This window comes from Ornithorhynchus anatinus, chromosome 19, assembly GCF_004115215.2.
Source record: "Ornithorhynchus anatinus isolate Pmale09 chromosome 19, mOrnAna1.pri.v4, whole genome shotgun sequence".
Classification (NCBI taxonomy): domain Eukaryota; kingdom Metazoa; phylum Chordata; class Mammalia; order Monotremata; family Ornithorhynchidae; genus Ornithorhynchus; species Ornithorhynchus anatinus.
Genome location: NC_041746.1, coordinates 13266914 through 13286581, shown reverse-complemented (window position 1 = coordinate 13286581; position 19668 = coordinate 13266914). Strand labels below are relative to the sequence as shown.

Below are 19668 nucleotides of genomic sequence, written 5' to 3'. Positions count from 1 at the left end.
TCCCCTCAAAGAACTCAAAGTTTAAAAAGGGAGACAGACAAAATCTGTTTGCAAATTATGTGCATGGGGCAGTATAGCAGAAAGTAGTTCAGGTATATTAGGATAAAGGAGCTGAATAAGTGAACATACAAATGAAAATACATTTCATGTAATCAATCTATTTGGTGCCAAGGAAGTCTTTATCGACCTCTGTTAAAATGAGAAACATATTCTCTTACTGTCACCTTGACTTTTTGGAGGCTCATGTTTTTTATTTGGGCATTGTATATCAGGTTATTGCTTAGGTGAAAGGGAGTTTCCATAAAGGAAATATGGAAACTGGATTATTGCCTACTGGAGATCTGAAGCTAATATAGAGAGTAGGCAACTTGGACTAAGAAGCCCTCTAGATCTGTTGCTGTTGATTCTAGAGGATTTCAGAATAATCATTTCTCCTCACTCCCCCCATTTCCTTTTCTAATTGTTGAAGATATTTTAACCGTATTCTCCACTCAGAAGTGTGAGAGAGCTCTGTTTAGGAGATGAAGATTTGGTGTTTCTCACTTGTCAAAACTTAAAGAATGGTCCCTGCTTTGAGGAACCATACATTTTTGCCCCTCTACCCCCAACATAAGTACAATGTGACTATTATTATTATTAATATTTGTGCAAAAGTAGACTAGGGCAGCTAGCAGAAAATGATTCTGGGTACCCCTTCTTTCAGAGAGACCTTCCAAATAGTTCCTAGTATCTACCCAGAGACTTAAAGGATCAGCTGATAACTCTATGCCTTCCATTAAAGCAAAATCATTTTGCTACCATCTTCTAGATGTGCTCCAACATTGATGAATCTTAAATAATTCAAAAACTCTAAAAACTCTTCAACATGGGAGATTGCAGTGTGAGGTCAGGTGCTGAAAAGTTGGGGGAAAAAAAAAGAATAAAGTCATCAGAGAGCAAGTTTTGCATCAGCACCTCCTGGGATTGGAACATTTAATTGCTAACGATGGTGTCTCTGCACATGTGGATAAAATTGAACACCTCTTTCCTCCAACACCTGCTCCTCTGCTTAATTTTCTCATCCTTATCGATAACACCACCTTCTTCCCCATCCCAGCAGTCTACTATCTTGGTGTCATCTTTGAGTCTTTTCAAATCACATACCTATTCTGCTGAATCCTGCCAATTTTTCCTTCACAACATTTCCCAGATCCACAGCTTCCTCTCCTCCCAAACAGCATCCACACTAGCTCAATTTGTAATGATTTCCTGATTAGACTACCGTATCCGTTTCCTTACTGTTGACCCTGTCTCAACTCTGCCTCCTCTTCAACCTTTCCTACACTCTCTTGCCTGGATCATGTTCCTAAAGAGTTGATCTGCACATGTCCCAACATCCTACTAGATTGTAAACCCCCAGTGGCCAGGGATCATTTCTGTCAACTCTGTTGTACTCTCACAAGCAATTAGTGCACTTCTTAGCACGGAATAAGCGCTCAATAAATACTAGAGTGTAACCTCGTTGTGGGCAGGGAATGTGTCTATTCATTTTTGTATTGTACTCTCCCAGGCACTTAGTACAGTGCTGTGCACACAATAAACACTCAGTAAATACGATGGACTGACTTACCATTGACCAATTTCGCAAAAACTTCCAATCAGTAGTATTTTTTGAGCACCTACTGTTTTCAGAGTACTCTACTAAGCCCTTTGGAGAGAACAATAGAGTTAGAACTCATGGTCCCCGCTCTCAAGGAGAGTACATTCTAGTGAGGGTGAAAGATACTAAAATAATTTACAGATAAGAGGAAAAAGAAATTGGGCTTATCTAAATGAGTTAGTGCTTAAACAATAGGATAATATACAAAAATGCTATGAATAGTTGTGAGTTCACAGTTGTTCAGGAAGCTAAAATGGGAGAGTATAACCAAGTATATATGGGGGAGTATAACCAAGGGAGAGTAGAAATTAATTTGGGGAAGGCTTATTTTAGGTGATATGATTGCAGGAGGGTTTGGAGATGGAAAGATCTACAGTGTGTTGGATTTGAAGGGGGAAAGAGTTCCAAGGTTGCCGATGGGAGAAATGAGAATGAGGCATAGTGAGTTGGAGAGAAAGGATGTATGTAAGATGGATTGTAGTGGGAGAAGAGAGTGGATAAATAGGAGGGAGAGAGCTGATTACCTAAAAGCCAATAGTTAGAAATTTCTGCTTGATGTGGAGAAGAATGGAAAACCGTTGAGGGTTTTTGAGGATTGTGGAAATGTGCACAATGATGTATTAGAAAAATGATGTGGGCTACCCATTTTCCTCTGAATCCATCACTTCTGGTAGTTGGGTGAAGTGACAGTGGTGACGGATGTTAGGGGGAGCAAGGTTCAACGATTCAGGATCTCATCCTCTCAAGCTCCCAAATCCCCTTAGTTCTTTGGTCTCCTCGCCGTGGTGGTGCCTTAAGCCTCTGTTGTTAATTCAAAGGGCATTTCCTTTTAGGGTCATGCTGTGTTTCAGGCAGCATATGAAAGAAGAGCTGTAGTGGGAATGAATGGACTAAAAGTACATAAAATTCCTGTGGACCTTTCTTCCTTACAGATGTGGAGTAAAAATTCAGTAGGATTGAAGGAAAAATGGTCTTCCTGTTCTAGTAATAGTTGCAAATTGGGTAAAAAACATCCAGATACTATATAACTCAAGTGGTCTGCCTCCCTTTGAAAGGTTCTTTAATTCAAGATGTTACCATTTTCAAAACTTAAAGACCTCCCAAGAAGATTAAAGCTAAAAAATGCTCCACCACCACCAACCCTCATTTGAATAAACATAAAAGTCAGAATTTTACCAGGGTGATGGTAATTGCATTTAACATGCAAAAACATTTTGTTCCCAGGTTGTACTTCTAAGAAAGAAGACCCCCCAAAATGGCATTTTTCAAAAATCTGAGCCTGCCTTCCATGTCTTCTGTCGTTGATACTCTTAGTAATGCTGTAGGTGATCTGTCTTGTGCTGTAGATGATCTGACCAGTGCTGTCGGGGAGGCCAGCTATACATTAACTGATTCGGTTGCCGAACAAGTAGCAAGTATGATAAATAGCTTTCGCACACAAGATGAAAGCTTTCCGATACAGGAAGATACCCCTCTCCTAGGGAAACTAGAAAATGCACCATCACCAGAAATCTCTAAAGATTCTAATTTCCAGAATACAGAATCCACTTTAGAAGATAGCATGAAACAGACAAATTGTTATCCTTCTCATTCTCCAAAGGAAGACATGCATCAAGAAGAAGTGTTGGACTATATCGGCAAGAAGCAGCAAAAGCCACAGAAGCATCAAGAAGGTAGTCATGCTTATAATTCCCATTCGAGAGCAGACCTTGGGGATACCAAGATGTTGGGGTTCCACCAGGAGTCTCATGTTGTATTTGCTTATCAAGAAACTGTAGTTATTGATAAAAATAAAGGTGGGCAAAAATTTTCCAAGAACAGTAAGAAAGATGTAAAGGAGGTAGAAGAAGCAAAAATTAAAGGGAATCATAAGGATAGGGTAAGCTCTCTTGAAAAAACGTTAGTTCGTGAGCAGAAAACTGTTAACACAAATAGTCATAAAAATGAGGATAACAGAACTTGGAAACAAATGTCTTCAGGAAAAAATGAAGATAATAAAAATGCTCCCTTTCAAGAGAAAAAGCTTAGTTTGAACAAAAATAAACATTTTCATGATTTGGAGGCAACTGATAATTTGAAGAAAACCGAAAAACATATTAAAAGCAAAGGAATGACAGGAAATGAGCATTCAGGAAATGGAAAATATTTGATAGATAGTTTGAACAGCAAGTCCATTATTAAGGAACCAAATGTTTGTGCAGTGTCAAGCAGTTCACATGATGATTTTCATGGAAAAGTCAAACGCCGGGCATCAGTGATTGATTTTAAGGACCTGAAAGAACTACACCAAACACATGCTTCAAAATATTCTAAAATAAAAGTAGGTGAAGAAAAAATAAAGGAAAGGAAAGGACAAGTCACAAATAAAGGGGAACAAAACACTAAGAAAGCACCAGGAAAAGGTGAGGTCTTAACACTGGTTTTGATGATTGAAGTGTCAATTGATTTCTCCAAATTTCTCAACTTTTCTTCACTTTACCTCTGAATTTACCTTGAAATAAATTCATTTGGTTCAAAGACATCGCTTAGCATTCCATTTTGTCTCAGACTCGTTCCAAATGTATTCCTAATGGTATTATTACAAAAAAGTTATTTTTCCTTTTCCTTTGGCTGATTTTTGAGTGGAGATCACTTGCCTTAATTTTATTTTCTTTGCCTCCTAGAAACTTCTTACCACTTTATTTTAAGTCTCTGTGCTTTATTGTGTGCTGTGACCTCGAATATGCATTTCCTTGTTATGAAATATGCAGATATGTGGTCTTGGAGTCCTAGAAAACAGTCTGTTGTAATATTGCATGATAAATTGTATACTTGCCATTTCAGGACTGTATAGCTATTCCATGGTTGTCATGGGTTATAAGTGGGTTAGAGTTATTTTAGTAGAGCATGTTTGAGCAATGTATTATAAATCATCAATTTTCTGCTCTTAATGTGTACATTGACTAAAACCTCTGTCAGCCTTAGTGATAATGTACAAAAATGATTAGGCTACTGGATTTGCACTGTAAAATTTGCACTTGGCTCTGTTCTCATTTACCAATGCTATTCCCATTCCCACCTAACAATTCCCACCTCCTCCTCCTCCACTAAATTGCTAACCCAAGTGAACACAAGCATCTGCTTAAGTCAGATTCATTTAGCTTTCTCATGCAATCCAAACAACAAGGGAAGAGAAATGTGAAGTTGAGTATATAAAATTTATTTTATATATAGACCCATCTTGATTGTTTTAGACCCAGGGCAGATGAGGTAGTACTTTTTTCCCATGTCTGCTTTAAAATAAATGCCATAATTTAAACAGTTAACAGTGTCACAAACTCCCGGGTTCAGGTAGTATCTCTTGTTAGTTGGGTAGAATTATCAATTGTATATGTCTTCAATTATGCCTTGGGGGGTAAGCAAACTGATCTTAGTCAAACCCAGATGGAATACAATTCTAGAGAAATAGATCTGTTTGGAAAATGTGCTGCCATCAATCCCCTGAAATTCAAGACTGGAGCTATTTAGTCTGAGGAGCTCTAACTGATCTCAGCTGCTTAATGGTATACAAAGGAAAAGATGTTCTAAGATAACCAGGAATTAAGCTATTTAGGGCTTCTAATATCAAGGTCAGTCCCTTGAGGAGAAGAAGTACTGTGATCACCTATATTTCTTGTGAGTTAATAATAATATGAATATTAAGGGCCATCAATTGCTGAACAAAAAAGCTCTGCAAGCAAATTGGGATTCTAATGTACACTGTGGATTATAGACAGATCATGCTCTCTGGTCCTTTAACATAATTATGGTTGAAACTACCAAACATCCCCTTAAAGCATGTCCCAGTTAGATCACATTGTATTAGCATAATCTGGAAATCCTATGGACTTCAATCAGATCTTCCCAGCCCTTTGACTTTTCCTGAAAACTCCACCTTTCAAGACCAACAGTTGGGAGACAGGTGGAATGGGACCAGAAACCTGGGTGTTGGAAGTAATTTTGAGGTGGATGGGGTACCTCGGGAATGCCATTGCAAGATGGCTGATTGAAGCCATAAAACTTGGCCATGCTTAGGCAGCCTCCAACATGCTCAGGAATGTGGTAGGATATGTTGGTGACCATTAAATAAGAGCTCATTTCAGGAGTGTCACTAGCCACATGCAGCTCTCCTTTACTTGCTCTGTAATTTGCTGTGCAAAGTTAGGTGACACACGGTTTATTATAATTTCACATGGTGGGGGCTTCAGTGCATCACTGCTCCAACTTTTTTGACAGTGGACATGGGTGTGACTACATGGGACTTGTGCCCATGTGCCATGCCCAGCTCTGTCCCAGGCCCTACTCCTGTCCGATTTGCTCACCACCATCTCTACCACACCAACCACTCTGATAATGCCCACTTCTTGCCACGCCCGACCTTTCTCTCCTTTGGAATGCCTGCTTTTCACTGGGAGCCCAATGTGAGATAAGGACTGTATCCAACCAATATGCTTGTGTCCATCCCAGCCCTTAGTACAGTTCCTGGCACACAGTAAGTGCTTAAATATAACACAATTATTATTATTATTTACCACTCATCCCTACCACCCAACCTGTCATTCATGCCCCGGCTTACCTGCTTGATGTTCTGGTTTATTTAATTTTTTAATCTGTGGTTTTCCACCTCATTATGATTTTGGCTTGCAGGTTTTCAGTTCGTAAATCTAGGCTGCCCCTGGTTTATTTCATAGGAAAGCAAGTATTGCATTTTGGGGGGGCTTTAATGAGGTTTTTTTTTTTTGGCAAGAGATTTTGAATGGAAAGATCCTTAAATAAATTTTGAGAAAGTTTTTTGAATAAGGACCAGTCAATCTAATAGTAAGAGAGGAAGAGCATGAAGGAGGAAACAAAAATGACATGATTAATCAGTCTGAAATTGTTAATATAGCGAAAAAATGATTTCAAGTGAGGAAGTAGTATTAAGTTATTCCCCCTGAAAGCCTGTTTTTATTACAAGAATTACTTTGATTGCAAATGGAATTTCTGATAATTTAGTTTGGGGAAAAAATGGTCAGGAGAAGCCAAAGGGCAGAGAACTTTTCCCAATTCCTCTACTTCTCTTTCTCATGTTCCCTTGAGAGATGGTCCTGGAAAGGAATTGTTAGTTCACTAATTTTTAGAGAAGCAGCGTGCCCTAATGGTTAGAGCATAGGTTTGAGGGTCAGAAGCACCTGGGTTCTAAATCTGGCTCCACCACTTTCAGCTGTGTCACCTTGGTCAAGTCTTTTCACTTCTCTGTCCCTCAGTTCCCTGAAAAAATGGGTATTAAGATTGTGAGCCCCATGTGAGACATGGACTGTATCCAACCTGATTAGCTTGTATCCCCAATGCTTAGTACAGTGCCTGGCACATAGTAAGTGCTAAACAAGTACCATAAAAATTTAAAAAAAAAGTTGTTCCCAGAGCTTGGGTATGCTTCATTTAAATTAACGAAGTGGGTATCCTTTCTGGAAGAACTGAGCAGAGCCAAAATCCAAAGTGTGGATTCCTGCACGTCTCGCTTAGGCTGCTGGGGAAAGCTGAGACCTCTTCAGAAAATAAAAACAAAACTTTCTGACCAAAACTCTTGGAGCACTAATCTTGCAGCAGCCCTCTCTCAGATTCACACTTTGCCAATTTTGGCATAATTTGTTCTGCAAATGAAGAAACCAGAACTCTTCTACCCTTAAAATTAAGGTATATTAAAATGGGATTTCTGCATCAGTCTGTCATTTATTGTCTCTGTTCATTCTAATTAGATAACTCGTACATGGATAAAGATCAACATGGCTCATCATCTGAAAGTGAAGATGAAGCGCTCAGTAAATACCATGAGGCCTTATCCAGAGCACACAATTTCAGATCACCAGCAGCAGAGAGGCAAAAAAGCTACATTTGGGAAACAAGGCAAAAATATAGTCCTCTGTCTGCAGAGTATGATGGTTACAGTAGTGAAGCCTCAATAGATGAAGGTAAGACATGACTTTAAGAATTTATCATTCCTATTTCGGTTGCAATACAATATGTTGTTCTAGCTTATGGTATACTTTGTAGAAGTACTTATTAGATGTCTAATTTCTAGGAGGCCTTAGGTATTTGGTTTAATAGTTTGATATATTTTATTTTCCCTGCAAAGATTGTCAGAAATTAGTTTTTTGGGGGAATAATGCCTTTAACCTATACACTTCTCTGAATCTACCCAATACCTCGTCATATAGATAAATGAATATATCGTTGTGATCTGTCTTCCTTTCCCTGGAGCCGAACATTCCAAGTCAGGGGAAGAGGTGAAAATTATTGCCTTCCTCTGGATTCAGTGGTGTAGGGAAAGGACTTTCATTTCTGACCCTTGGCTAAGGTGCAGTGGGAAACACCTGGACTTTAGGAATGGATCAGAAATGAAATCCAGATTTTCTCTGCAGCCACAGAATCTGAGCAAGGGCTAGCCTGGACCCCACTTTGGATCAGAAATACGAATGGGGCATCCCGAACTCCCAGGCACCTGGAAAAAAAAATCAGATATCAGGGGAGGTCCCAATTCCTGTGTCTTTGTGATTGAGTTTACTAATGTAAGTATATGTAAAATAGGCATAATCCTTACTTTTTATTAAGGAGCATGATGGGCAGTTAATATGCTCACATATGATTTTTCAGGTTGAAAATCCGATAGTGTAATAGTCTAAAAGAAAGAAAATATACAATGACATGTTTGCTGATCATGTTTTTCTCCTCTAGGTGGCCATATTAATCTTCCGTTTCTTAACCCTGAAATGTAGAAATGGGGTGGCCTCTTAAAAAATGTGTATTTCTACAAGAAGAATCAATAAGAAGTAAAATAGTTCATTAGATTCTTTTGGGCTCTTCAGCAGTTTTCTTTAACCATTTTTATCTGCCATTTAGGGCCCCTTTCTGATTGTTTTATTTATTTCTTAAAGACTTGCAGGTAGAAACATATATTGAAATCTAGCCTATCTTGAAAAATCTGGAAAGTTTCCATTTTCCTATTTGATGGGTGGGTCAAATAAAATATGTGAACAAAGCAAATATACAGTTATCAAATGATTCACCAATATGTTTCTAGTTTGTAATGATCAGAATTCTTGACGGATATTACCTGTCTTACTGTTGAATTTTGCCATTTCTAGTGTGGATTTGAGGGAGTTAATGCAAAATACCATCAACAAAAATAATTTTCACATCACATATGCCTCAGTGTATGTAGTGTATATATCCACACCTGTCGGTTTCTTTTCCTTATGGCTAAAATAGTCCTCTGCTGATTAGTATTTTTCACTTTTAACAATCAGGCCATTAAAGTCATCTCCTTTATCCAAATGTTTTTGTTGCAGAAGTTCAAGATTTTTAAAAGTAATTTTTTTATACTTTTTCTGGTAGCATTTTTGTTCCAGAAATTCATAGTACATTATAGATAACAACTCATTAGCTCTCATAATTCCTTGTATGAGCGTGAATATTTCTATTTTTTAACTTTCCCAAGATGCAAAAACTGACTTGTCACAGGTGACAAAAGTGGGACAGCAAATCACAGTGTCTTTTGAGTAACAAGATTGTTGGTCATGCAAATTCCGTAAATCTTATGATCATCCTTTACTTTTTACTTATAAACTATTTTCTGTGGAGTGAAGACCTTGTTTTTCCACATGATACCAACTGCATAGGAAAGCTTAATCCTGAGGAATATTTTTCTGCCTGTTTTGTATATTCTAGTCTCTTATTTGGTTTGACTTGAAATGGGCTGCTGCCAGGGGGCCTATTTCTTTGGGACTATGTGTACGCTGTTTCATACTTTCATTAGTACTTACCGTACACCTCTCGTGTGCAGAACACTGTACCAGATAATGGGGAGAGGTAGAAAGTTGTTAATTTAGATATGGTTCCTGGCCCACAAAGGAGCTCAAGATTCTGAAGTTCTGTAGTTGACTCAGTCTGCAATAGTGATTAGTAAATGTTTGTGTGGGAGAGAGAGAAAGAGAGAGAGAGAGATTATCATAGGTATTTCAGTGCTAACTGTGTGCAGAGCACTGTACTAAACTGCTGGGAAAGTGCAGTACAGAGTTGGTAGACACGTTCCCTGACCAGAACAAGCTTACAGTCTATATCGGTATATTTATAGTAATAGTTACCTATACGTATATAATTGTGCACATCTCCACCAGGAGGCCTTCTGTGGTTAAGCCTCCCTTTCTTCTTCTCCCACTCCCTCTTGCTTCACCCTGACTTGCTCCCTTTCTTCATCCCCCCTTCAGCCCCATGGTACTTATGGGCATATCTGTAATTTATATTAATGTTTTTCTCTCCCCACCCCCCCGCCACTGCTGAGACTGTAAGTTCCTTGTGGGGAGGGAATGTGTCTGTTTATTGTTGTTGTTGTTACTCTCCCAAGTACTTAGTACAGTGCTCTGTACACAGTCAGTGCTCAATAAATACAATTGAATGAATTAATGAATTTAAGGTCCCTACTGGTCCCTCTTACCGTTGGACTCTATGGACTCTGAACTTTGTCTTTTATTTTGTTTTTAGTTAGTGAGCCCCTGGAAGGCAAAGAACTGTGTCTAATTTTAAGCTAAGTATTTTTTTTCTCCCAGAGTTTAAAAAAATGCTCTGCACAGTGTAGGCATTAAAGAAATACTGCTTCATTGTCCACATCTTATAGATCCATGGTATGCTAATAGATCTATCCCAACATGGCCAGCTAATTTTCAGCCCATTTTTTTGGTCTTCTGCTTGACTAGACCAAACCTTCTTTTATTTCTGCCTGTAGAAGCATCTAAAGAAAAAAATGATCAGCTGGGATATTTAGAGGGAGACACATGCCCAGAGTTAAATATGTTAATTAATAGATTCAAAGAATGAAAATCTAGGGTAGTGACACTTCCTCCAGGACCTTTTCTAACTTTATCCTATGATGGGGCCTTGAATCGCCACTTTGGGAAATTCATTGGATGGTCAGGGCACCAATGACTGATTCTGGCCTGGCTGGATTTAGAGATTGGGACTAGAATTAATTCGTTTACAACTCAGAGGTAGACCTTTACTTAGAGAAACAGTGTGGCCCAGTGGAAAGTCCCTGTACCCGGGTTCTAATCCCGGTTCTGCCACTTGCCTACTGTGTGACTGTAGGTAAGCCACTTAACTTCCCTGTGCCCCAATTTCTTTGTCTGTAAAATGGGGATTCAATACCTGTTCTTCCTCATACTTAGAATGTGAACGTTTGCTGGGGCAGGGACTGTGTCTGACCTGAAAATCCTGTATCTACCCCAGTGCTTAGTAGAGTGCTTGTCACATTGTAAGCTCTTAACAAATACCGCAATTATTATTACTTGGTATGGAACTTGTCTTGCAGTTTTTGGCTTGCTCACTTAGTCTTACAGCCCCCCAAAAGCCATGCTGAATTTTTACTTGTGTTTTCTACCAGGCATGTTTGGATAGTATACTACCTAGTTAGCCAAATTTGGTGACAATAAATTCTCTGTTCTCAGGTTTAGACTGCTACGTAACTTTGGTTTTCTTTCGGGTATATTGTCATCCATATCACTGAGGTGATTCCACAAAGATATTAATTATTATCTGTACGTATTCCTTGTTCGTCAGGAAGCAGTCATTTGCATATAGCAATTTCAGAACTGCCGGCTCAAAGACTTTTATGAAGATCATACTCTATTGAGCTGAAAGTTTCCTGGTGAATGGGAAGCTTATTCAGACTCCAGTTTCCAGTTCTCTCATTGCATCTTCAAATGGAGTTCCACCTCTCTCCCTCACAAACCTTTTTCAGAGAGAGAGAAAGTATATGAGTTATGCATTTATTATGTTCATTCATAATTGGAAATAATTGGCATTGGAGTGGATACAAATAATCAGGTTGGATACAATCCTTATCTGTCCCACATGTGGCTCACCCTGTTCTGTGTATTTTAAGATGATGCTACTAAGGGTGAAGTTCTGTCTACTCACGTGGATATTGCTGAGGAAATCTTTCATGAAGGTTACTGCCAAGCAGCAAAAGTGATGGCTTCCTTTCTATTTACAGAGCATATCTGTTTTCAAAACACTTGTACCTTTTGGTATTTCATTAGACAATATCCCTGTGAGGTAGATAGGAAGACAAGTTGAATACATTGCTAATCTGTGATGAAACTAGGAGCAGAACCCAGATTTTCTCAATCCCAGACCCCTTATATTTCCACTGTTTCATTCTCTCTTCTGTAATGAAAATGAATAATCTACAAATTAAATACCCCTTGAATATTTGAGACTTCTCTACAGAGATCTCTTTTATTATACCAATTATGACCTGAATTAGTTTCTTAACTCTTTTTATGAAAGAACAATTACCCATGCTGATTAAACATAGGCTGTTCATTCAGTTTTGTGGATCTGATTTTTTTGTGTAGGGGGAAAAAAACGGTGATTTAGTGGTGATGCTGAAGTTTGGTTCCCAAATAATTTTGGAATCACTTAGATTTGGTGTCTATTCTTTGGGAAATAGGGTCCCATGACTAACTTAGTCTTCACCTAATGAGTCAGTGCTGCAAAAATCCTTTGTTTCCATTTTGCTGTTTATCAGGGGCTTCTTCCAATAAGTGACAAATCTGTTACTTTAGGGAATTATTACGTGTGACACCAGCTTATTTTAATATGGGTATCTTTGCTTAAAAACTCTTCTATCTATGAAGTTCTTCCTCTCTTAAATGTCCTTATTCAACGTATATCTATAACGTCTTTCCAGGAACATGTATTAAAATGACGAATTTCAACCTTTTGCACATTTTCACTGGCAAATATACAACTCAATGAACATTTGGAAAGTTAAAATCTTCAACTGCAAAATTCAGACACAAAAGATTAAGCAAATATATCTTATTTCAAAATAACTTGATTCAAAGCAAGTCTTGTTGCTGAGCATATAAAATGAGTTTCTCAATCCTTAATTGAAGTACTGTATAATCTGGACTCAGTTAATTCAAAATACAGGCCTTTCTTGAGGTAGAAATCTGACAGGCTGAGATGGTTTTTAAGAGTATTTCATACAAGTAATGTAAATGCATTAAAATAGGCTAGCCCTGCCAGCAATTTGAAGTCTTTGAGGGAATACCCTTTGCCATGATGTGAAGACTTTGAAGAAAGCCACCTCTAGCGATGTGGTGTTCATGAAATAGTAGTAGTGGGCAAACATTAATAAAACAGGAGTTTTTTCCTCTAAATGAAATTCCTATTAGAGTGTCCCACTTGTTTGGATTTAGAATGAAATTTAAAAATCAAAAACAGAGTCAGCCTCTCTTCTTCCCTGGTAAATATCCAGCCACACTCTGTTCCTATATAAAAAAGAAAACCTAAATGATGAATCAATTTGGTATGTGTTGTACCTAATCATTACCCAATTTAGGTGCTTTCGGGAACCAGGACTATATAATCTAGGTTGAATATTTCCAGGTTTTGTAACCTTTTGTTGCATCAGTCAATCGTATTTATTGAGAATTTTCTGCGTGTAGAACATTGTACTGAGTGCTTGGGAGAGAACAGTACAACAGAATTAGCAGACTTGTTCCCTTCCCATAAAGAGCTAGTCTGTAGTCTAGAGAATGATTGTGGTGTTTGTAAAGTGCTTGCTAAGTGCCAAGCATTGTTCTAAACACTGGGGTAGGTACACGTTAATCAGGTTGAGCACAGTCCCTGTCCCATGTGGAGCTCACAGTCTTAATCTCCATTTTACAAATGAGATAACTGAGGCATAGAGAAGTAGTGAGTTGCCCAAGCTCACACAGCAAACGTGTGACAGGGCCAAGCTTAAAACTCAAGTTCTCTGACTCCCAGGCCCGAGCTCTTTCCACTAGGCCACACTGCTTCCCTAGGTCACATCACTTCCTAAAGTTGTATTTAGAAGGACTAATCAGTGAGATAGAATAATAGGGGGTGAGCTGATTGAATGCTTTAAAGCTGATGGTAAGGAGTTTCTGTTTGATGCGGAAGTGGATGGGCAACCACGGGAGGTTTTTGAGGAGTGGGGAGATGTGAACTGAATGTTTTAGAATAATGATCTGGGCAGTAGAGTGAAGTATGGACTGAAGTGAAAGAGAGCATTAACCAGGGAGGTTGTGAGGAGGCTGAGGCTGGAGTCACGGTGGGATAGGGTAAGTGCTTGGATCAGCATACTTGCAGTTTGGATGGAGAGGAAAGGGTGGATTTTAATGATGTTGTGAAGGTAGAAATGACAAGGTTTAGTGTTAGATTGAATATGTGGGTTGAGTGAGAGAGATGAATCAAGGACAATACCAAGGTTATAGTCTTGTGAGACAGGGAGGGTAGAGTTGTTGTTGACAATGATGGGAAAGGCAGGGGGACGACAGGATTTGGGTGTGAAGGTGAAGAGTTCTCTTGTGGAGTTATAAATTTAAACTGTCGGTGGGACATTCAAGTAGAGGTGTCTTGAAGACAGAAGGAAATGCGGGACTGCAGATGGAGGTGGAGATGGAGATTTGGGAATTATCAGTGTGGAGATGGTAGTTGAAGCTATGGGTTCTCCCAAGGAGTGGGTGTAGATGGAGAATAAAAGGAGATGCAGAACTGAACCTTGAGGGACTGTCACAGAGGGTGGGAGGCAGAGGAGGAACCTGTGAAAGAGACTGAGAAGGAGTAGCAGAAGAGTTAGGAGGAGAAACAGGACAGTATCAGTGAAAATAATACTAATAATGGTATTTGTTAAGCGCTTAGTATGTGCCAAGCACTGTTTTGAGCACTGGGGTAGATTAAAGGTAATGAGGTTGTCAACATAGGGCTCACACTCTTAATCCCCATTTTACAGATGAGGTAACTGGGGCACAGAGAAGTTAAGTGAAACCAAGGTTAGATAATGGTAGGGATTGCTGGAAAGTTTCATGAACACTTATTTTACAAAATAATTTGCTGATTCTCCTGCTCTAGGATAACCGAATTGCATAGGATGGCAGAGTTCATTCTTCACTGATCCCTCATCGTTTTTTGGGTTTGTGAGGTTTTCATCTAACGTAAATTTTCAAGAGGCCTCCGATTTAGATATATCAAGAAGTCAGTAGTGCTTCTGTGGAGTAAACACCTTGAGCTAAATCTTCGAAAGATCATTCTAGGAACAACAGAATGTAACATTTAATAAACAATGTGCTATCTAGTTTTGTGTTTTTTAAAAAAACTGTAAGATAGTTCACACTTGAGGCTATTGCTTGGAAGTAGAGTCTTAATATCAGAAAAATGGCAGAGGTTTATTGAAATTGTGTTTGTGCTCTATATTGTTTATTTTCTATTTGTTAGTGTCTAATCTGTTAGATCTTCAATTGTTTCTAACAGATAATTGTGCATCTCTATTGCAAAATAAAGGCTACTTGTATTATCCTGTCTACCGTATGCATTGGAGCTGGCCCAATACTCCTTTAACCCATTGAATTAAAATTAAGAAGGGGCACTCTATTTTTAAACAAGTTGTTAACAATGACTTATTGAAGTCTTCTAGAAGCTCTTGACTGTTAAATGACTCTTTTAGAGCAATTTATTTGAACTGTAATTACAGCATTTTATAGGATATTCAGCCTTCTGATTTTTTTCAGAGTAAACTATTTGAAACCAGCTTTCAAATGTAAAAGCTTTCCAAGCAGATAACAATGCCATTCTAAAATGATTTAATACAAATAAAATTCAGAGCTGACAAAAAAACCAGGTGCCATTATAAATGGCTAGGGGCTAATTCAACAAGTAGTTTAAAAGAAATTAAATAGTTCAGTGTTTTACCTTTATTGCTTTATGTGAGGAATTAGATATTAAGATAAAATTTTAGTACATTAAACATTTCAGCTTACTTCAATTAGGCCACATTACCAAATATTAGCCATTCAAATATAATAAATCCTTATGTTTCTTGGCATTCAGATCCCCCAGAATTGCAGTCTGACTTTGGTATAATGGAGGTGAAAATATCTGCCTGTTGTGGCTTTTATTCAGATTTTTCCCTATATATATTAAAAAATGGTTCAAAATAAAGTCTTAGCAACAACATACTCTTCTCTGGAGAAGAAACACAAAACCAGTCTGGTGGTAGTTAGAGGCTGCTATTTCATGGGGCAACCAGCAGGGGGCTTGGAGTATAATCCTGGAAACCTGCCTGAAATCTTGAAATACTACTAATAATAATAATGTTGGTATTTGTTAAGCGCTTACTAGGTGCAGAGCACAGTTCTAAGCACTGGGGTAGATACTGGGTAATCAGGTTGTCCCCCGTGAGGCTCACAGTTAATCCCCATTTTACAGATGAGGTAACTGAGGCGCAGAGAAGTTAAATGACATGCCCACAGCCACACAGCTGACAAGTGGCAGAGCCGGGATTGGATGAGAAATGGGGGAAAGATAGAAAGCAGGGGCCTCGTGGAGATTGCACTTTTTTTTTAAGGAGTTTTTTCCTCTATCCTAAATTGGGTCAGGAAACAGGAGCTGAGGCATTTTTAGGTAAGCATGAGCCTTAGTGACTTCACATCTGTGATGTTACAGAGGCTGGTATCAGAGAAGTGTTAGAGCTTCTAAAATAGCCCAAACCTTTCTGCTGCTCTCTGTGTTTTCTACAGAGGTTCTTTTTGCACTTGGACGTTCTCCAGGAAGAAGGAACTGAAGCAGTTGCCCAATGGAAGAGCATGGCCCTGAGTGTCAGAGGACCTTCTTTTAAAAATGCTATTTATTACGCACTTACTATGTGCTAGGCACTGTACTAAGAGCTGGATTAGATACAAGCTTATCGGGTTGGATATAGTCTCTGTCATACACAGAGCTTGGAGTCTTATTCCCCATTTTACAGATGAGGTAACTGAGGCACAGAGAAGTGAAGTGATTTGCCCAAGGTCACAGCAGACAAGTTGCCAAGCCAGGATTAGAACCTAGGGCCTTATGACTCCTAGGCCTGTGCTCTACCCATTAGGCAATACTAGCTTCTAATTCCGGCTCTGAGACTTGTCTGCTGTGCAATCTTGGGTAAGTTGTGTAACTTCTCTGGGCCTCAGTTACCTCATCTGTAAAATGGAGATTAAAACCGTGAGCCCCATGTGAGACAAGAACTGTGTCCAACCTGATTAGCTTGTGTCTACGCTAGGGCTTAGTACAGTGCCTGGCACATAGTAAACGCTGAACAAATACAATTTTTTTAAAAAGGGTTTTCAAATGAAAGGTTGCATGGTGGTCCTGTGTGTTCTCTGGGAAATTTGGTCAGGAATACACACTTTGGAGAATTACAGGTTAAGGGTAAAATAATGCACTCAACTGTATTTCTCGAGTGCGTTTTGTGTGCAGAGCACTGTACTAAATGGTTTGGCGAGTACAGTATAATATAGTTGGTAGACATATTCCCTGCTTACAAGAAGGGAGAGGGAGAGAGATATTAATGAATAAGTGGTGTGGGGCTGAGGTGGAGTAAATAATGGGTAAAAATTTGGCACTAGGGCAATGCAGAAGGGAGAAGGAGTAGGGGAAATGGGAGCTTATTTGGGGAAGGCCTTTTGGAGGAGATGTGATTTTAATAAGGCTTTGAAGGTGGGGAGATTTCCAGGTCAGAGGCAGGACAATGGTCAAGGGGTTTATGGTGAGATAGATGAGATGGAGATACAGTGAGTAGATGAGCATTAGAGGAGCAAAGTGAATGTTCTGGGTTGTAGTAGGAAATCAGCAAGCTAAAATAGGAGGAAACGAGCTTATTTAGTGTTTTAAAGGAGTTTCTATTTGATGTGGAGCTGGATGGGCAACCACTGGAGGTTCTTGAAGGAATGGGGAGACGTGGACTGAACGGTTTTGTAGAAAAATGATCCAGGCAGCAGAGAGAAGTATAGACTAGAGTGGGTAGAGACAAGAGGCAGGGAGGTCAGCAAGGTGGGTGATGCAGCAGTCAAGCTGGGATAGGAGAAGTGTTCGAATCAGTGTAATAGTAGTACAGAGAGGAAAGGGCAGATTCTAGCTATATTTTGAAGGTAGAACAGACAGAATTTAGTGACAGATTGAATGTGTAGGTTGAATGAGACAGATGAGTCAATAATGCCAAGGTTACAGGCTTGAAATTTCCTTTTCCAAATAAGTAGGGATTTTTTTTCCTATAATGCCAAGCACTTTAATATACTTCTATATTATATACCGTTATATGTAGTTAAAATTGGAAATACTCATTAGGATTCCTTTCGGAAGATTGAATTGACAGAATGAAATGGTACTATGAGTAGTTGTGTCTAAAACCAATGGAAAATACAGACATTATTCATCATTTCTCTATTTTAAACTATGCCAGGTATATTTTGAAGGGTATTTTTTGAAATGAGTTCTTTAATAGTTAAAATATAGAAATTTTTAGGTCTCAGATCTTAAACAGAGTTTGCATTAGATTTAAAAGATCAAGTGTTCCACAATGTGCTCACAAATTTAGCAAACATATTGGTCTGTTAAAGCCAAAATGTAAATTTGTGTTTTTTGTGTATTTTTTAATTGGCAGATGCAAAGTTTGGCTTACTGAAAGCCTTAAAAAATATCCCAGATCAGATTCCTTTTCATTTAACTATAAAAAACCTACATTCTTGGATTATACTATGTTTGCTGGTTCTGACACAGAACCTCTTTCTAATATTGTTCTTGTTTTTAGGTTTTTAATGGTATTTCTTAAACACAGTATGTATCAGGCACTGTACTAAGGACTGGTAAAAGCTAATCAGGTCAGACACAGTCCATGTCCCACATGGGTATCACAGCTTTAATCCCCATTTTATAGATGAGGGAACTGAGATGCAGAGACTTGAAGTGACTTGCCCAAGGTCACATAGTGGCAGAGCTGGGATTAGAACCCAGGTCCCGTGACTTCCAGGCCCATGCTCTTTCCACTAGGCATCACTGCTTCTCTGTGTTCTATGTCTCTTTAAAGCTAATTAAATTCAAAACTCCCTTGAAGTCAGTCGTGTTCTGATTTACAGAAAAATCCATGGAGTATGGATCTCTGTGAGAAATAGTTTCAGAATCTAAAGACGCTAAGAAATGCCACTCTTTTCTCTGATATACATTTAATGATTTTTTGGGGGAAAACTGATAACTTAAGTTTTGTCCGATATGTCTTCCATGGATTCTGCTAATGTTTTAAGGCTTCAAATATTTTATTGAAATGAAAGCAATGATGCTTACCTTTGAGTATGTAATAGCAACTGATATTCTCTACATGTATATTATTATTATGGCCAGGGTTTAAACTGGGACCAAATATCTGATCTGGGACATATTTGATTGTGGCTGTGGAAGAAGAAACTGAGAAATAAACCCATCATTAACCTGAGGGGGGAGAGGAGTTTAGTACCTTTTCATTTCCATTAGAACTCTGTTAACCACTTCATTTATTTTTTGTTCTGTAGAGAAGTTTATGATCTTACTGCAGAAAACATATTTGTAATGTACACAAGGTAACTTTCATGTATTTTGACGTTTTCTTTTCCATAAAGAGAGGTACAGAGGTGTATGGTTTGTGTTCCTTTAGTGCCCATAATCATATTTTTTGGGGGTATTCTTTAACTTGTTACATTTTCAATGCTTTGTCCCAAGGTTTCAAATCAAAATACACAACAGGTATTTGAATATAAAATTATAATTTGAACTTAGAAGCTGTACTTATAATTATTCTCTGAACAAGATTTGTTACTATTTAATGAAACATTAAACCAACACTTGAAATTCTAAACAAATAATTTCTGTGTCCTTAGTGAGATTTAAAATACATCATTTGACAACTTAGAACTGGGGGTTAGGGATGTGGAAATTGAGGGGGATGAAATATTTTCCTGAAATAAGAGGTTATATAGTTAAATGTATTTTAGAGCCATATTTCTAAATTTGGTGATATACCTGAAAGTTAATTCTCATTTTGAAGAGTATTTTTCTAATCTTGGGTTATTCCTGTTTACATAAACAGTGCCCAGTGCTTAGAACAGTGCTCGGCACATAGTAAGCGCTTAACAAATACCAACATTATTATTATATTACAAACA

The 19668-nt window shown here is 38.4% G+C and overlaps 1 protein-coding gene across 4 annotated transcripts in view; it reads left to right on the top strand.

Moving 5' to 3' along the window:
* SYT14 (synaptotagmin 14) overlaps positions 1-19668 on the top strand; it is a 95197-nt gene that overhangs the window by 16343 nt on the left and 59186 nt on the right. For 2 of the 4 annotated variants that reach the window (XM_029047506.1, XM_029047505.1), the window contains exons 2-3: positions 2864-4041; positions 7396-7608. In XM_029047506.1, coding sequence (XP_028903339.1) covers positions 2895-4041; positions 7396-7608 — 1360 coding nt within the window. In that variant the 5' untranslated portion in view covers positions 2864-2894. The remainder of the gene's footprint in view (positions 1-2863; positions 4042-7395; positions 7609-19668) is intronic. The other 2 variants (XM_029047508.2, XM_029047507.2) reach the window with 1 other exon arrangement.